Below are 19,354 nucleotides of genomic sequence, written 5' to 3' on the forward strand. Positions count from 1 at the left end.
TATAAAGTTAATTTTATAGGGAAAATTATTTTGAAGGGAAAAGAAAGTATTAAAAAAGCCCTGTTATCCAACAGAGTACTGTTAACTCAATATTTAACACTGAAGAGTTATCCACGTTTGTCTTTGTTTAGCACATCATTGCACATCAGGCGTATGAATCTCAGATGGCCTCCATTACAAAAAATATGTCCAAATTGGAAGAAGATTTTAAACGTGAAAATCAGGATAAGGCTTCTGTGTTGGCAGACCTGGCTTCTGTCAGAGAACTCTGTGTGAAACTTGAGTCTAACAAAGAACTTGTGTCTCGACAACTGACATCCAAAAGCATGGATTATGAGAGGGTAAGCAGCAAAGGCAAATTTAATTTCTTATAATAAAGCATCTTCCTTTGCTTTTAATGTTTTTTTGAGAAAAAAATAAATGACTTTTGAGAGCAAGGTAAGTTAATTTACAACACTACTTTTGCATTTATTAAGAAAGTATAAATTCTACAGTGTATGGATTTGTATCTGTGGGTTGTGTAGAAGAGGTAGTTTCTTTCGTTCATCATTACTACAAATATGATAGCAGTAGTGTTGGCTATACCGAAGACACAAATTATTTGCTGTCTTTCCCCCTTGCAATGTTTCCTGCCCTTCCTGCACTTGCTCCTTTCCTCCTTTTCACCTTTACCAACTTCCCACCTTTGCACTTTGCCTCCATTCCTCCTTTCTTGCCTTTTCCCCTTGCCACCTTCCCCCTTCACTCTTTCCACCTTTCCTTACTTTCCCTTTTCCCGCCTTTCCTCCTTGCTGCCTTTCACCTTTCCTGCCATCCCCTCTTGCTGCCTTTCCCTTTTGCTCCTTTCCCACCTTCCTCCCTTGTCACCTTTACTTTTTCCTTTCCCCCTTGCTGCTTTTTCTCACTTTTCCTGTTTCCTGCCTTTCCCACCATTTCCCCCTTGCTGTCTTTCACCTTTCCCATCTTTTCCCCTTACCACCTTTCCTGTCTTTCCTCTTGCCCACCTTTTCTCCTTGCTACTTTTCCCCCTTGCTGCCGTTCCTGCCTTTCCCCTTTCCTGAGGTTCCCTCTTGCCGCCTTTGCCTCTTTCCCCCCTCTCCTACTTTCCTTTCCCCTTTGCCACCTTTCCCTGCCTTTCCCTCCTTTTTGCCTTTCTCCTTTCCTGACATTCCCTCTTGCCGCCTTTCCCCCTTTGCCCCTTTCGCATCCTTTTCTTTTCCTGTCTTTCCCCTTTCCCACCTTTCCCCCTTGCCTCCTTTCCTCACTTTCCCCTTTCTGCCTTTTCCCTTTCCTGCCTTTCCCCCTTCCTGCTTTTCCTGCATTTCCCCTTTCCTGCTGTTCCCCCTTCCACCTTTTCCCCTTTCCCACCTTTCCCGTCTTTCCCCTTTCCCACCTTTCCCCCTTGCTGCCTTTTCCCGCATTTCCCCTAAACCCCTTTCCCTTTGCTGCTTTTTCTTGCCTTTCCCTGTTGTTGCCTTTCCCCCTTGCTGCTTTTCTGCCTTTCTCACCTTTTCCCCTTGCCACCTTTCCCCCTCTGCCTTTCTGGTCTTTCCTGCTTTTTTCTCCTTTTTCCCTTGATTCCTTTCCCGTCATTTCCCCTTGCTTCATTTCCCACCTTTGTCCCTAGCTTCCTGTCCTGCCTTTCCTATCTTTCCCCCTTCCCGCTTTTCTCCATTTCTGCCTTTTCCGCTTCCCACTTTTCCCCCTCCCTTCCTTACCCCGTTGCTGTCTTTCCCCTTTCCTGCCTTTCCCCCTTGCTGCCTTTCCCATCTTTCTTGTTTGCAGTATTTCCTTCTTTCCAGAAAGGGGGAAGACAGCAGGGGGCAAAGGACCGAAAGGGAAAAAGGGGGGAAAGGGTAAAAGGGGAGGAAAGATAAAAGAGGAGAAAGAGGAAAAGAGGGGGAAAAGAGAAAAGGAGAAATGGAAGGAAAGATGCCAAGGGGAAAGGCAGGAAAGGGATGAGGTGGAAAAGGGGAAAGGCAGGAAAGGGCAGCAATGGGGAAAGGCGGGAAAGGAAGCTAGGGGAAAAGGTGGGAAAGGAAGCAAGGGGAAACATTGGGAAAATAATCAAGAGGAAAAGGGGAAAGGCAGCAAAGGGGGAAGAAAGGAAAGGAAAAAGATAGGAAAGGTGGGAAAGGGGAAAAGGCGAGAAATGGGAAAAGCGGGGAAAGGAGAAAAGGTGTCAAGGGGCAAAGTCAGGAAAAGGGAAAGTAAGGAAAGGCAGAAAGGGGGAAAGTGGGGAAAAGAGACAAGGCACAAAGGTGGCCAAGGGGAAAGGCTAGAAAGAGGGAAAGGCAGAAAGGGGGAGAGGGGAATGGGTGGCAAGTGGGAAAGGGGAAAAGGAGAGGAAGAGGAAAAGGTGTAAGGCAGAAAGGGCGAAAGGCAGCAAGGGGGAACGGGAGAGAGATGGCAAGGGGGAAAGACAGGAAAAGCGGCAAGAGGGAAAGATGCAAAAGGTGGCAACTGGGAAAGGCAAGAAAGAGAAAAGGCAGGAAAGACAGGATAAGGGGAAAGGTAGCAAAGGGGGATGGGGGCAAAAAGTGGGAAGGGGAAAGGCAGCAAGGGGGAAAGGTGGGAAGGAGGAGAAGATTGAAAAGTGGAAAGGAGGAAATGGGGAAAGGTGTCTTAGCCAAGTAGAAAAGTATAGTGAATACTATTTTTGTACTTGTGCCAAAACCTACTGCTGTTAAAAAACAACTAATCTTCTGAGTATTTACCTAAGCATTTCCAGCACACAGTAATCCAGCTCCCATTAAAACATTTGCTTGATGTACATCTTGAATAGTTTTAAACTAGGTATAGTTTTAAATGATTGTAGGGTTTAATTGGGTTTGTCACCTCAGTTTCCTATTAATTTTTATGAAACTTCCAATCATTTCAGCTTTTGTAACTCATCATGAAAGAAAACTCTGTGTTTGTAAACCATTGTATTAACAACAAATAAAATTTGTGCCCTAGGTACTAGGTGAATTGGAAGATCTAAAATCAGAAGCAGAGTTGCTGAAAAAGCAGTTATCCAGTGAGAGACTCACAGTTCAGAACCTTGAAACATTGCTAGCTACTAGTAGAGACAAAGAGTTTCAGAGCCATTTAACGTCCCATGAGAAAGATTCCGAAATTCAGTTATTGAAAGACAAGCTAACACTCGCGGAGAGCAAACTGTAAGTTCTAATAGGTGCATGTATGTGTTGCGTGGTTTACAAAGAAACTTTTTCTGTGTGATTGCACTTGCTTACAAAGTCAAATTCTTGATGTTTGGTATGACTGAGCAGATTTTTGCAGCAATGTCCTTTGGCCTTTCACAGCATCCTTTACTTAAAAGTTTCTTTACAGGTGTTCCATGCGATTTTCATTAATCGGCACTCTGGTGGACATCCGTTTAACACAAGCAGTAAACTTAAACAGGAGTTCCAAAGGAAACCTACTCTAGAAGGAATGAATGCTGCTGCGTTTTCATGGTTTTCGTCAGTTTCACTCTGGATTTGTCCCCAGAAAAGTTTACCTTGCTTTCTCTGCTAGCCTTGACTCTTTCTCACATGAGTTAGGCATCTTTCTTGAAATGCACTTGTCTGATATAAATATCCCATCTTTTCAGTGCAATCACAAAAATCCTTTCCCTCTGAACATCCTAGGGGACGTAGGTATATAATGGTAAGTTAGCTGATCTGTCACAGACATTACTGGACATCATTTCCCCTAAGGAACCAGCCAACCCATGATGATTTGTAAATCTTTTTATCTGCTGAGTACATCTATAACAGATGTTTGGATTGCAGCATGATTTGGATATTTAACCTTTGCATCAGAGTGTATCAATTCTCGAAGTATGTAGCGGTATCTCACAGGTTCTGATTTTCTTAGCTTGAGGAAGCACCCTAATTCAACTCTGCTTTTTAAGCAAACTGTTATACTTCTAGCTGTCTTTGAAGAGTTTAACTATGAGTTGAATTATTAACACAGATTTTCTTATTCTTGAACTATGTTTTATGTTCTTATACTGGAGAGTATTTTGAAGTCCAAACTCCTTTAGAACAATGTGGATTCATCATACATAACAAAGCAAACTGAAAGTAAAATTTTAACATATGTGTACTCCTCGCAAAAAACTCCAACTATATTGAATCCAGGATAAAAGTGAAGTGCTTGCCTAGTGAAGAGACCTATTGTCTATACTTTCATTAAAGTAGGAATCACATAATAAATAGTGAAATCATAGTGCCTTAAAAAAGCACAAGTACTTATACTGCTGTTAATAGTAACTGTTAAGGAAAATGTCCTGTATTGGTTTTTGTTCCTTTGAAACCTAACCGGATCTGAACCTGACACATATACTAAATGTGGCCAGCACTTTCCGTTATAGCCAACTTCTTATGCTGTGAATCTCTCTCTAAGAGTAGAGGTAACTCCTTAACAGTACAGAAGAAAGACTTATCTGTTTGGAACAATGAAGTTAAAGGGGGGATATTTTTGTATATGACATTAATGTATGAGAAAAGTGGGGGATGTAAAAAGTTTTCTTTATGATATGGAACAAGGAATTTGAAGTTTCCATTATATGTGTTATCATGACATGATAATTCTCCTGGGGATTCATTAACCAATGACAGTAGTGGTATCTTGGCATTAAATAGCAAGGAGGGGGAGTACCAGCTGAATGTAGATGGTAGTAAAGAGTAAAAGTCAAACTGGAATTTCAGAAAAACAGGTACACCCACTTAGAAAACACTGAGGTTGGGAAGGAAGGAAACATATGGCTGGTAAAAGGACAGATACTGCTTCCTTATGAAATGTAGAACTACCTAAACTATTAAAAACGATCTGTAACTTGATGCAAATGTGCAAGAAAAACAATTTTGGTTTATTTGTGTAAAGGCTACAACTTGCCACTGATGACAGCCCACTTCAAGCAGCACTCTCAATGAATTTGTAGATGGCGATGTTCTTCATCACCCCTGAGTTGCACAGTTGCTTCATGTTTTAGGATTACTGAGTTTTGTTTACTTGAGGGAAAGAAGTTCATTGCATACAAAGAACGTAACTAGTGGAATGTCCTGACTGTGAAATTAAATATGAAAGTTAGAAGAGGGAAAAAAAAAAAAAAAAAAAAAGGAAAGAAGGAGGTTTTAGTTTAACTTCCTTGTATAGAAACATTATAAAACTCTGTTTAAATAACTTCAAAGTAATTTTTTCTTGTTTGTTGCAAATGTCACTGTGAATAGGATGGAATATTGCAGAGGAAGGAAAATGCTCTCTTGCAGGAATAGTGCCTATTCTATTGAATTGTTTTCCTCTGTTTATCTCAAAGGTTCTGCATGTTGCTAGGCAAATGTTTATGCGTGAGAACTAGTTGTATTTACCTTATTTTATATTATTTGGTTTGTACTAATTGTAGTCTAAAGAACAGCAGCTTTAAATGCTCACTGGTGTGACAAGTGTGTGACAGTTATGTTTGTGTCTTGCAAAATATAAAAATTCAGTTGGCAGAATTTCAGTTTTAAATTTACAAAAATTGTGTGTCAATATTTTTTTTAATATTATTTGCAGTTTTGGCCTTATTGTGCCTGTGCTTCCACTCTGTTTGTAAAATGGTACTGACACAACCTCAGATTCTCAACATTAAGTTTAGCTTGTGAAGTTCTCCAGTGCTGTAATTTTGAGCTCTGCGAAAAGTCAGTAGTTGTGTTACTCAGACTGCTATTTGAGTGATGGTACAGTAAATGAGATATTGAGGCTCTACAGTGATTAAGTGATTAAGAATTAAATAAACAGAGAATATTGAATAGCTAAACTACTTGTTGAGTGCTGTTTGTGTCTATCATGAAAGAGGCAGATGTCCTGTGAAAAACAGTATATCATTGTGTAATATTATATGATGATTACCGTGCACAGGGGTTTCAAATTAAAATATCTCTTATTTTTGAGTGATTTACTTAATGATCTTAGTTTCATTTAAATGTCATTAACATGGAATAACCTCAGAACTCACAAAACTGTTTGCTTTCTTTCTTTATTTTGCAATAATGATATGGGGCCCTGAATTCTTACCTGCATCCTTAAAGCATATGCCTGGCTCTGAAGGACTTAGAATAAGATATCATCGAAAGTGGTCTTCTTCTCTTCTGCATCTGTTGTCAACACACTGGATCAAGATACACTTATAGGAATTTTACTGATGAATAGAGAACACAGGAAAAAATATTTTGTTTCTTTTGGGATCTCATCTCTTGAGTATTTTGCATCTTCCTGGAGTGAGAGACGCACAGATGCCAGAGAGGATATCTGTGACTGAGCTAGGAGTGGAACTTGTTTTACAGAATTCAAATCCAGTGCTTTAATAATGAACTGAACTAGTACGTCTTTGCTTCTCCAGAAGTGACTTTTGGTCACTCCACCTCATATTTGCTTTAAAGACTCTATGGAATAACGTAGCTGTCTAGATTATGGTTTTGGTCAACTTATTTTACACTGAATGGTTTTTGGTTTTTTTTTTTTGCTTGCTTTATAATGCAATTCATGGTGTGTTGCAACCAAGGACTTAGTTGTCCAAGCTGATGATGATTTGCTAAGAAATATATTTAGTTAGGTTACACAGGATTTTCAAGGCTGATTTTCATTTTGACTCCTGGACTTGAAATAGTTGGGCCCAGACACCAGGGATGTAGTTGCCAAGCTTTCAGACTCTGAATTTTTCTGGTCTGATCTTGCATTAATACCACTTTACTTAGGTTTGATTCAGTTATGTTTATTTCTAGCCAGACAGTTCCAGCCTACTTGATACAATTGTTACTGAAGTCCTATCTGTTATTTTTTGGGTTTTGTGGATAGTTACTGCTTTTTTCTTCTGTTTTTTTTTTTTTCAAGTGTATGCATACAGACTATCTTGCATTGCAACAGAGGATAGTAAATCAATAAATTAAGTGATTTAATTGTCTTATCTGTTTTTATAAAACATGTATGTATTTACCTTTGTTTGAAAAAGAACTTGATGTGTATTAGTAAGGATATAATGAGAAGCTTGCCAACTTCTCACTTCTTTCTCACTTAGGTTGTTCCAGAAATGCTCTGTTGCATTCACTTGCTTCTTGCTGCTTCTAATTTGTCCTTGGTTTGGTCTGTATGAAACATGCTCAGTATCTATTTTTTGTTTATCTTGCTTTAACTCATCTAAGCTCCTGACTGAAAGCATTCAAAGAAAACTTTGTTGCTTCTCATGATTTTTTTAGAAGCAGCTATAGTAGAGAAATGCCCATACTTCGAAGTAAAGCTGCTCAGCTGCAGACTGACTGTGATGTTTTGAAAAGGCAACTGACAACTGAACGATTTGAACGGTAAGATGCTGTTTTTTCAGTAAGGTGACTCTTCTAATTTCTTCTTCCTCAGTAAGGGAATTGCTTTTTTTCAATACTGAGGAACTTTTATGGAAAACTGTGTTCCTATTGTCATGCAAAATCTCATAGTCTCATCTTGAAAACTGCTTTTGAGTTTACTGTTACTTCTAAAAAAAAATCCCTTTTCATGAAAACAAAAGCAAGCTGAATGACGTTACAAGAAAACAAGGCTCTTTGCAAAGTATTGTGAGAATCCTCAAGTAAAAATTTGGGGGTGGGTGGGGTTGGGAGTGAAGTTTTCTTCCTTTAACATCCTGCAGTACCAAAGTGTTATGTAACTGAACTTACTGTCTGTTGGTAGAGAGCGTGCAATTCAGGAAATGCGTCGACATGGTCTCTCCACTTCGTCATTACGTGCTTCACCTCCTCTCAGTTCAACATTAAGGTCTCCCTCACATTCTCCAGAACGTACCATTGTAAGGACAACTGATCAAGCAGCAGCTGAAAAGTAAGCAATTTGACTTTGGCAGATTGTTTCTGTTTAAGAGTTGGGTGCACGCTGTTTCTAAATAATATTAAGTTCTCCTTTTGTGGACTCTTCTACTTGAAAACATTAATTCGAAATGACAGATGCAAAGTGCTCTCCGAAGACCACATAATGTAATGGATTCCCATTCCTGGTTTTGTTAATATTATTGCCCCAGCTGACAGCTTCCAAATACATATCGCCTGCTTATTATTGTAATTAATTATATCCAAATGTTTATTGCAATTTTATTATTGTTAATAGTTATCTCCAAACAATGAATCATTCATACTAAGAGAAAAGCCATGAAATTCTTTCAAGAACAGCAGTGAAGGAAAGACATTTCATAGGAGGGAGTCTAACTAAGGTGCATTCAAGCTCTAAACATTAGATGAAACTGTCTTTAAAACAAGTGCATAAAAATAATTATTACATTTTTCATTGTTAGTGTTTGAATGCTATATATGTCTAATATTGTGGTCAATAGAATCCTTAAAAAAAATCAAAATCAAGCTCTCACGTGCTCGTTTTCACAGACATTTTTATTCTTTTAGAGATGATTGATGCCTTAGGTGATGTCTGTTAAATGTTACAGGCTGAATTATTGACTTTGTGTCCTGTCTGTCCTATGCTGTGTAATAAATTGTAGTGAACAGCAGGACAATAGGGAGAGATAAACAGTGTTTGTTTTAGGAAATATGTGTCCTATAAAAGCTTTACAATATACTGTAACACTTCATGATTCTAGCTATCTAGCAGCTAAACTCCAAGAAATAGAATTCCACGCTGGTAAGGTTTAAAACTTTGTTGGTATAAAAGTATGGCTTGTTCTTAAGCGTGTGTTTGTTAAGAAAAAAAACAGGTTTCCTGAGAACTGAGGTCAGCATGGCATGGTCCACATTGTCAGCAATTTTTCATTTCTTCTTTGAGCTTTTGGACAAAGCCAAAAAAGAAAACTGTAGGAAATGAGATCTTGATAGTGGGGATGAAACAGTAGTTATGACTTTTGCGTTACTGGTGAGCCATTAGGCAAACCTGGTTATTTTGCAAATCAACATTTTGATTGTGATAATGATACACCGTATGTTTCTGAGAAGGTGAATCATCAGCAGAGAATTGTCTTTGGGCTTTGTTGCTTCATATTGAGTCCTAAAAGAAATAAAATATTCCAGTTGCTATACTTGAAGAATACCATGGAGGGAGCTATTTTTATCCTTCTATTTGCATACTTAGTTTTAACAGTGACAGCTCTTTACCATAACTTATCAAAAAATAACCCATTTTCATGAAGTATGTATTTATAAAAGAAGTGGGGTTTAATAACTAAATTCATATCCAGTTTAATTTTTCACTATCTTGCTATTTAAAACTGATGATGGATTGTTACTTTCATCATCTTTCACCTTATTTATTTATTTCTTCCTGGTAACTTGCCACAGTAAAGCGTACTCCGTAATTACTGTTCTGTAGTGTTAGAACTGTCTTTTTCTCTAATCTGATTTAATCTTCTTGAGAAATTTTCTGTTCCTCCTTATCTCATATTTACTTTATTAATCATTTGAGCAATGAGTCAATGAACTGAATGTAGTGTTTTAGTTAATATAGTGATAGTTGACATGCAGCAATAACAGAAGTGAATACAAGAAAGTTAAATCTAATTATTACTTTTTATCCTAATTTTCAGTAGCAAAGTACAGTAGATAGAGTTATTTTGAATCTCTTTTCTTTCTCCACCAGAAATGTGAGCTTCAAGGAATAACCGCTACTTGAGCAACTGAAGCATTACGTTGTTACAAGGACTTATTTTTGAAAATTATGAAGGTTGACTTGTATTCTACCTCCATTTTCTTCAAATCAATGATTACCTTCGAATTCTCTGAGAACCTGTGAAAGTAATCGACTTTGCAAAACTCTGCTTTCCCAGTTGTTTAGGGTGATTTTTGGTGTCTTTGATGGGGTTTGTATCAGGGGTGGCTAAGTTTTGTTGCTGTTTTGCAAATGTAGCAGTAATTATAAGAAGGAAACAAGTACTTGATCTCTTGTTTTTATTTTACTTTTTTATTTCCGTTTGCTTATCACATATGGTTACAGAAGTTTGTTCATCTTAATGTCAGCTAATGTAGAAGAATAACATATGTGATTGTCTTAAAAATGCTGAGCCAGTGTGTGTTTTATACTCAACGATTTCCTGCGCTTGGGCTCTTAAGAAGTGTTTTCTCTTTGCAGGTCATTCTTCATGGTATTTAAAAGTATTGGTTATGTATTTTGTGAATGCATTTTGTCTACTGTACCTTTTCTTAATAAAAACATATATCGGTTATTCTTTATTAATGTTTTTGTAGTCTAACAACTACTCATCTCCTTTTGTTTAATCTTTGTGTGAAATTGTATTTTAAATATCCCAATATTAAATAAAACTGAAGAGAAAAACAATGTTTTTAAAGATGTATTGAAATCCTCTAAATTCATTCTAAGTATTTAAGATTTTTTTTTTTTAATCCTATCTGGAGATATTTTTCAAATTTTGTTTTTAAAAGATCAGAACAAGCACCGAATCCTTCACACAGCTGAGCTCAAACTATTGGAAAGGTGATGCATGCCTTTACGTTGTGACACACAGATTGGGCAAATGCAAATCTTTGATATAAAATGTGTATTTAGCTGAGGAGTGTTGCAAATTTAGGCTATGAGGTAAGATGCAATTAGTAATCACAGTCTTATGATATCACAGAATGGTTTGAGTTGGAATGGACCTTAAAGATCATCTAGATCCAACCCCTCTGCCATGGGTAGGAACAATTTTCCACTGAATCAGGTTGCTCAGAGCTTCATCCAGCCTAGCCTGGAACACCTCCAGGTATCAGGCATCCGTGACTTCTCTGGGCCACATGTGCCAGTGCCTCGCCACCCTCACAGGAAAACATTTCTTCCTAATATCTAAATCTTCTCTCTTTCAGCTTAAAACCATCCCCCCTCGTCCTGTCCCTGCACTCCCTAATTAAGAGCCCCTCCCCAGCTTTCTTGCAGCCTGCTTTTAAGTACTGAAAGGCTGCTGCAAGGTCTCCCTAGGGCCTTCTCCAGGCTGTTGTTCAACTCCAACTGTCTCAGCCTGTCCTCATATGGGAGGTGCCCCAGCCCTCTGATCATCTTCGTGGCCCTGCTCTGGACCCGTTCCAACAGTTCCACATCCCTCTTATGTTGAAGATTCCAGATCTGGATACAAATACTCCAGGTGAGGTCTCATGAGTGTGAGGTAGAGGGGGAGATTTGCCTCCTTCACCCACTGGCCACACTTCTTTTGATGCAGCCCAGCATACAGTTGGCCTTCTGGGCTGTGAGCACATGTTGCTGGCTCATAGGTGTCACACAGAGGACTAGAAGATCGAAGATGCATTGTCATACATGCCTGCAGTGGCTAACAGGTAGTGTTCTACTTGCCTGATGTTGAATAAAAAGCTCTGATTACCAGCTAAGATTACAAGCATCTCTAAGGTGTAAAGAACGTAGTCAATTATAGGGATTTTTTTTTTCTTTTGGATTTTGTCTACCTTGCACTGAGATTATTATATTTAGAAATCATAAAAAATACTGTCTTAAGTGGAAATATTGTCTTATTCATAGACAACTAATTGCTGCTGCAATTTATATAGGTATATTTTATTTTTCATATACTGTATTTTGTCATTTTTTTTTTGCTTTGTATATGTCTGCATGTATTAAATTTTACTAATTAAAAACAATTTGGAACACCCATTCAGAAGTACCAGAAAATATATCACATTCAGCTTCTGAGCCATTGGAAGGAGTTGTTTAATTAAAGTGGACGTATCTTATACTATTTACTTTTTAGATCTCTCATTTGCCAGTTACAGGAATGGGTATATTGTCATCTCTAACTGTGACTTAGTTATTAATACTGTCTGTAATTAAGTTTGTAGTTTCAACATGCTAATTGATATTAATTATTCAGGACGAAGCAGTTCAGTAAGAATTAGAGAAGAACTCATTTTCTGCTCTTAATGTCTTCAGTGGTAATTTTAAGTATCTTATTTTGTATGTAAAGCCTTATAAATTAGAATCTGAATTTAGAAAAGAGCAAGTGTTCCTTTTGTTTTGAAAAACATGTATTTCATCTTACCAAAAAAGTATATTTTGACATCTCAATTAAAACAGTAACACTTCAATTAATAGCAATTCTTACATGAATGTTAATTATGAACAATTAGCAGGTTGTTGACCACAGGTAGTAAAAGTGGCATCATTTTGGTGACCAAAGCCTGTACAGCTTTCTAAAACTAAAACATTACTAATATTCAGACTATAGCAGAGCTGTCATTTACCTTCTGTTACTATTATTTTGTATACATCTTTGTAAGCAACCTAGAATAAAAGAAAAATAATTTTTATAACTTTACTTTAAAATTAGGTATTTCATTTCCTCAAGTGCAGAAGAAGCACCAATTTGTGGAAGATTTAAATCCGTGGATTACCGTATCTGTCATGTATGAAACAAGCCTTGTGTAAGTTTGGATATTAAAATTGTTCTCCTGGACTCCAGTTCAAGAAGCCACTGTGCTGTCCTTACCTTCCGGAATATCAAAAGATCAAGGAAGCCTCCTGACCTCTTCTAGTCCGTAGCTGGGGTGAGTTGAAAGCAGAATGGGGCAGATATTAAGTCATGGGAGAAGTCCGAATACTCAAGTTGCCTTTCTTCTGTTGTTATCTGTGTTTGGGCATGGAGGAAAAATGACATTTGAAAAATAAATAAAAAAAAAGAGAAGCAATAATCACTGAGGCTGTTGCTCAACAAAACAAAGAAAGCGTATTGTCAGAAGCAGAGGAATTAGGAGAGAATAAAAGGGCATTTTTTATCAATTTATTGAAACTTAAATTGCTCTAGTAAACTTATCATAATGTATTTTAAAATAAATTCTAAACAAATTTTCTTTTGGTTTTACAGTATAGATTCTTAACCTAGTTTAATTAGCAATTCTAAGGTTCAGTTGGAAACCCCAATTTGTCTTTTTTTGTCATCTTGAATCTGAGAAACACTGAAATTCCAATGTAATGCTAATTAATAAGGGTTAAGATTAGGGCTTCAATCTTTAAATACTTCATACAGAAATTGGTGCTGATGTGCTCATGACCTATTTGAATGCTATTATTTCTAAATGAAACCATGTGACCACAGACATTTCAGACTTTTTAAACTATTCTTTGGAGCAGAATTTTATACTTCCTCCTTTTCTCTGCTAACAATGTAAGAAACCACTTGAGTTCAGTTTTGGTACCCCAGTCTTTTCCCTTTATGCATAGAGGTATTCTAGTTTCATTTCATCCTCTGACCCTTCTCAATCAACGTAAAGATGATAATTGCTGCAGCAGTACTAATTCCTGAACCTGAAGTCTTACTGTTCACCCTCTAGTATAATCCTGTCAGCCAAATAGGGTAATAGGGAAATCCTTGTGGCTGTGCAAGCACTATTAAGCAGCGGCTGAAACCCTCGTGTCTTGTCAGCACAAGAGCAGAGCCTCCATATCTTCTGACAGGCTGCAATCCCATCTCTGTCACAACATCCACCAGTGCGCCTCGCAGGCAGGCACAGGGCACTCCAGCAGATTCCCTGCACAGTGGCTACCAGTGCCCACACAGGGCCTTCTCAAGCCCAGGAGAGCAGACACAGCTTGCCCAAGATAACTGCCTCTCAAAACACACTGTCGTGTGTAAGGCTCTGGGTACAATCTGGGCATTCTTAGCAGGTCCAGCAAAGGACTCCTAAGCTGGTTAATGGATTGGACCAACTCCCACATGAGGAGAGGCTGAGCAAGCTCAGGGCCTTCAGCCTTGAGAAGAGAAGGCTCAAGGGAGGATCATCTCAATGTACATATATATCTAATGGGTGGGAGTAAAAAGATTGAGACTGTCTCTTAGTGGTATCCAGGGAAGGTACAAAAGACGATGGGCACAAATTGAAGTAGAGAGAATTCCATGTAAACATACCAAAAATATTTATTTGGTTTTGTTGTGGTTTTTTTTCTCCCCATGAGGGTGGTCAAACAGTGGAACAGGCTGCCCAAAGAGGTTGTGAAGTCCCCACCAGCAATGGTATTCCAAACCCAGTGGGCGGCAGTCCTGAACAGCCTGCTGTAGCTGACCCTACTTTGAGCAGGAGCTTGGACTAGGCGGTCTCCAGACTGGCTGTCCAGAGGGGCCAAAATTCTACGGCTCTGGGAAATTTTCCTAACAGTCATGTGATTAGGTAAGTGCCCATCCATCCATAGTGACATTCTCCCTTATTATCTATATTATGATATTTGACTTTTCAAGACTTATGAGTGTAAAATATTTGCATTGATATTGTTTTGCCTTAACATTAGATTTATCTACATTAGAGCTCAAGTAGATGATGAGTTTTGGAACTTATCACATGATATTTGCCTCTCCCACCTGTGATATGAGCTAATAGCTCAACACCATCCGAGCAGAGTTGCCAGGTTTGATGTGTCCTTTACCATATCAAGGGAATGGTGCATGAAGTAGACTGTTTGCCTGAACTAACTAGAATGGCATGATGGCAACTGGAAAGAAGTGGAGGAAATGAAAATATCAGTGGCTTTTTCTCCTTGGTTTTAATACTGCTGAGCAGGGACAGCCTTATTTTCCTGAATGCAAACACAGACATGAGTTGCAGTGTGGTTAGTCAGCTGTGAGTAAGTGAAGGTCTCAGGGGCAGATACTGCTCTTTGGGGGGATTGTCATTTGACCTCTAAGCCCAAAGGAGCACGTTGACATATGAGCTTGTTTTTAATTGTATGTGTTACTGGACTACAGTTGTGTGTGCAGACTTTATTTGTACCCGTTTGCTTTGCATAAATGCATAAATTAAATATTTTTAATAGGAGGTAGGCGCTTCCCGGCTGTCTCCTGGCTTTTAGGTGGTGTATTTGCACCACCTAGTGGACTCACGTCTTTTCTAGCGACCACAGCACATACTTAACAGCTTCGGATTTCACAGTAGAAATTCGGGATACATCTTAAAAACTCAAAGTGAAAGAATTGCTAATAAGAACACGGGCTCCTGAAGCCCATCATCAACTTGCTACTAAAGTTTGTGACTGCATCGCTTTCCAGAAATTGTTAGTTCTTAAGGAAAAAAAAATAAAAGAAATTAATTTTAGCTTATTTTCTCCCCCAGGAAAATTAAAAGATCAACCTTTGTCAGGAAAGTTGAACAATTTGTCTGGTGTGAAGGAATTGGGAAAGGCTGGATTCACCTCTTTTGTTACTTTCGAAGTTTTCTATCTGTAGTACCCAGTTCTACTGCCCAAAAATGTATAAGTGCTGTGACAGCAGCAATGCAAAACACAGCAAAGGCCCTGAATCTTCTGAGGGAGTGCTGCAAAATTTGTCTCTGGTAATTGGGGTGGTTTGTATCTATATCTTTGGGACATAAAATATAAATATATAAAATTGCTTAAGTGAAGATAGCAGTCAATATACTTCACAGCCATCATATACTAGATTTGGTGCATGAGCTTAATTTCTAGTTATCTGTGTCCTGTATACTGTGGCTTTAGTTGTGAGGGGACAGAAAAGGGGATAGACTGTGTCTCTCATGGCTTGTATGAGTGGTCATCTCATGTGGCAGGTGAAAAAGTGATTTCTAGCCATTCATATTTCTTCTGGAGTCATATAGCTCATTTTTTTTTTGGCACGAATATAATTTCTGACTCGGGAATTCACTGAGCTGCAAATCACTAAGGAGTGGGAGGGTACCAGTAAGTGCTTGCCTTAAATTACATTCTTACTTTACAGTATCCAGTATTGGTTACAGTCTGAGAAAAAATATGCCGGAGATGGCTCTTTGAGTGCTCATTTTGCTACCAGATCCATTTCTTTTAAAGAATAGCAAAAGGGCCACTTCTGATAAGGCCAAAAAGTTGAGGAGCAGGCAGGATCAAAGCTGTATGACCTTTTTGTCCAGGGAACATCTGAATTTGGAGAGCTGGCTGGCAAGACATATCTTCATTCTCAGCAGAGGAAGACCATGAACCACGTTATCACTTCTGATTAAAAAAGTGGCAGTCTGGATGGAACTAAGTGCGGCATTTGATTTTGCTGAGCTCTTCTTGGGAAACTCAGGAAACCAGTGTCCAGCACTGGTAAAGTCAGCACAGATGGCTGAATTGGAAGAGTAGAGCCCCAGAAAAGCTGATACAAGTACTGGATTTAAAGATGAGGGAAAGAAGAGAGATTGTTCTGGACTGCTGCACTCAGGAACAGCTGATTTTTGTTTTGTTTCTTGTAGTTCCTCCCATATTTTAGTGAATGAAAGGGATAAAGCCTGTTTGGTTACAGCACTAGCCAGGCGCTGGACTCACACTTTGGTCTCGCTTTGAGATGAGAACCAGAGTTCAGAGCCTGGATGGAGCCAGAATCATAGAACAGTTTGGGTTGGAAGGGACCTTAAAGATCATCCAGTTCCAAACTCCCCTGCCATGCGCAGGGACATCCCACTAGATCAGGCTGCCCGAGGCCCCATCCAACCTGGCCTTGAACACCTTTAGGGGTGGAGTAGCCACAACTTCCCTGGGCAACCTGTGCCAGTGCCTCACCATTCCCACAGTGAAGAAATTCCTTCTTATGTCTAGCCTAAATCTGCCCCTCTCCAGTTTATACCTATTGCCTCTCATCCTATAGCTACAAGCCTATAGCTACAAGCCTTTGTAAACAGCCCCTCCCCAGTTTTCCTGTAGGTCCTTCAGGTACTGGAAGGTCACTATAAGATCTCCTCTGAGCCTTCTCTTCTCCAGGCTGAACAACCCCAACTCTCAGCCTGTCCTCGTACGGAAGGTGCTCCAACCCTCTGATCATCTTTGTAACCCTCCTCTGGACCCGTTCCAACAGTTCCATATCCTTCTTATGCTGAGGATTCCAGAACCGGACACAATACTCCAGGTGGGGTCTCACAAGAGAGGAACAGAGGGGCAGAATCCCCTCCCTGTCCCCGCTGGCCACGCTTCTTCCGATGCAGCCCAGGATGCGGCTGGCTTTGCGGGCTGCGAGCGCGCATCGCCGGATCGCGTCGAGCTTCTCGACATCAGCGGGATCCCGCTTAATCCGGATAGATCCAGCCTCAACCCTTCCTTCCCAACAAAAGGAAGCCCGTTCGAGGGCGACCGGGGAGCGGCGGGGGCTCTGCGGGGCGCCCGTCACCGCTGCCACGGGGCGGCGGGGGCGGCATCCGACGGGTTGGGCTGCGCGGCTGTGCTTCGGCTCTTCCCTGGCTCTGGGAAAACGCTAACAAAGCAAAAAAGGAGGGAGAACAGGTAGGACTCGGCCGCCCCCTCCCCGCAGCATCCTCGCAGCGCTCGCCGGGGGCGGGGATGCTCCAGCCCGCATCCCGCCCGCTCCGCGTTGCCCAGCCCGGTTTTGCTACGCGGGGCGTTTGGCTTGCGAATGCCTGCGGCGTGTAACGGGAGCGGCAGGGGGATGCGCAGGGCGGACAGCCAGGAAAATACCTCTTGTGAGTAGGTACCTGCCCGCGTTCGGCTGCCTTTGTTCGGGGAAAGGTGTAATTGAGGCGTGCGGGTGATTTTCGGGCGGTGCTGCTTTATCGCTGCCGGGGAATCCGATCGCTGGGCTGGTTCTGCCGAATTTCTTCGATTTTTCCCTTTGTTAGCGTTTTCCCAGAGCCTCCTGCGTTCTCCCGGCTTTGCTGAAAAGCAGGAGCTGTCAGAAAGATGACTTTGTTTCACACGATGCTTCTCCAGAGCAGCATTGCTTTGTTTAAGCTCCCGTAAGCCATTTATCATAACTGCCATCGCCTTTTAATGAGCTATAAAATCTGCTGCTTTTCACGGTTGGTTGAAAGGCATCGTTCCTCATCCTTACCCTTCCCTTAAGAACCTGAGCAGGTAAGCGAGAGGTAATATTGTTTGCAAAGGAAATGGTTGTCTTGCACAACCTCTTCAGTTAGAAGATGCCTATGCTAGAGGTAGGAACAAGATGCGAATCTTTTCTAATGTCATCAAAACCTTGTTAATGAATGAGGGTTTGGGGTTTTTTGGGGGTTAATTTTGCTGGTGTTACCCTGAGACAATTGCAAATCTGCAGCTCTGTGTTTGTCGTGTGCAAAACCTTATGATGTCTCTGCTCTGACATTTTAAGTGTAAAAATGCCCAGTTGAAAACATGGTTCAAGGGGTAAATAGAGACCTGGAAAGCACAACGGTGCATCCTGAAAATTTAATTTGCCTGACAATAGTGGCACTGAAAGTGATCTGCTCTTGGCTGGGGGGGGGGGGGGAAGTGGAGGAAGGGAAGAGTAATTTGCAACTAAAGGCCCAATAACAGATATTCTATTGATAATAGATATATACATCATAAAATTCATTATATTCCCAAATGGATTTTTTGCACGTCCCCTAAGCGGTGGATAGCAATTGTGTGAGAAGAGCTCTTTTCTTAGTATCTGACCTGTTTAAGCCACCTGACAGCAGTAGCATGTATCAGGTCCTATATTTTAGCAGATTCAAGATGATCAATTGGAGCCAGAACTGACTTTTATTTGTTTTTTGTAATGCACACTCAAGAAATTCCCATCACTGAAATAATTCTTATCACACCTTGCATAGACAATGAAGTCTTTATCTATATATAAACATTAATCAGTGGGTATAAATGTTATTGTGAGTTTCTTCAACAAAGCCATTCATATTTTTTAATATAGGCAATACTTGGCGGTTCTGCATATCACTTACTTTACATGGTTTGAATCCAGGTCAGGAATTCATCAAATTAACAAATTCAACTCTTCCTTGGTTGCTATCAATTTATCACATTGGAGGTTCTTCTTGGTTCATTTCATTGCAACAATGAGTTTGAATTTAAGACTGTGCAATGTATCTAAACTTTATAGGAAATGGACTTGTATGTCTGTTTGTGTCACAGTGTGATAATTACAAGAATTACCCAGAAATCTTTATTAATAATTATGGCATATAGCATAGAGATTGCTGCTGGTTCTTATTGGATCTTTTTTCTCCAATAGGAAAATGTATCTTGGAGCATCCTGTTCTAAAATTAGGAACCCTTTTCAAATACCTGTTTGGCCAATCCTACATTTAAGAGACACTTCCTTCACATTTATGAGCAAGGATTTTTTTCCTATAAGCTATATAAAGAGATTTTTAAAGTGCACTGATAGGAAACACGGTTGGTGTAAAGTATGAATGTGTTGCTGTGTTCCATGTTAAGACGTAACTTTTTTCTTTTTTTTTTTTTTAAAGTTTGTTTCTTATAGGTGATTTTGGTCTATTGTCTTATGAGGTTATGCAGGTAGTAGCAGTGGTGAATCGTTAATCCATTAGGTAATTATTATTTTTTAAAAATTTCAGTTCCTGCAAACTTAAATAGAATAGATTTGCTTTTAAAAGGGACTGTTATTTTGTCAGGAATATTTCATTTTAATTGCAGATGCTAGAAAGAAGCATTTGTA

The 19,354-nt window shown here is 39.7% G+C and overlaps 2 protein-coding genes across 9 annotated transcripts in view; both read left to right on the forward strand.

Moving 5' to 3' along the window:
• The window catches only part of CEP135 (centrosomal protein 135), a 37,303-nt gene extending 27,019 nt beyond the window's left edge, over nt 1–10,284 (forward strand). For 3 of the 4 annotated variants that reach the window (XM_054066144.1, XM_054066145.1, XM_054066146.1), the window contains 5 exons: nt 132–341; nt 2,959–3,161; nt 7,224–7,328; nt 7,690–7,836; nt 9,592–10,284. In XM_054066144.1, the coding sequence (XP_053922119.1) occupies nt 132–341; nt 2,959–3,161; nt 7,224–7,328; nt 7,690–7,836; nt 9,592–9,613 (687 nt within the window). In that variant the 3' untranslated portion in view covers nt 9,614–10,284. Of the gene's footprint in view, nt 1–131; nt 342–2,958; nt 3,162–6,059; nt 7,329–7,689; nt 7,837–9,591 lie in introns of those variants that run through there. The other variant, XR_008449794.1, reaches the window with a different exon arrangement.
• A 6,763-nt stretch (nt 10,285–17,047) lies between these two features.
• CRACD (capping protein inhibiting regulator of actin dynamics) overlaps nt 17,048–19,354 on the forward strand; it is a 121,918-nt gene continuing 119,611 nt past the window's right edge. For 2 of the 5 annotated variants that reach the window (XM_054064680.1, XM_054064686.1), the window contains exon 1: nt 17,048–17,184. The gene's annotated coding sequence lies outside the window, so the exon portion shown is untranslated. Of the gene's footprint in view, nt 17,185–17,235; nt 17,386–17,522; nt 17,773–19,354 lie in introns of those variants that run through there. The other 3 variants (XM_054064682.1, XM_054064683.1, XM_054064684.1) reach the window with 3 other exon arrangements.

Source organism: Cuculus canorus, chromosome 4 (assembly GCF_017976375.1).
Source record: "Cuculus canorus isolate bCucCan1 chromosome 4, bCucCan1.pri, whole genome shotgun sequence".
In the NCBI taxonomy this organism is placed as follows: domain Eukaryota; kingdom Metazoa; phylum Chordata; class Aves; order Cuculiformes; family Cuculidae; genus Cuculus; species Cuculus canorus.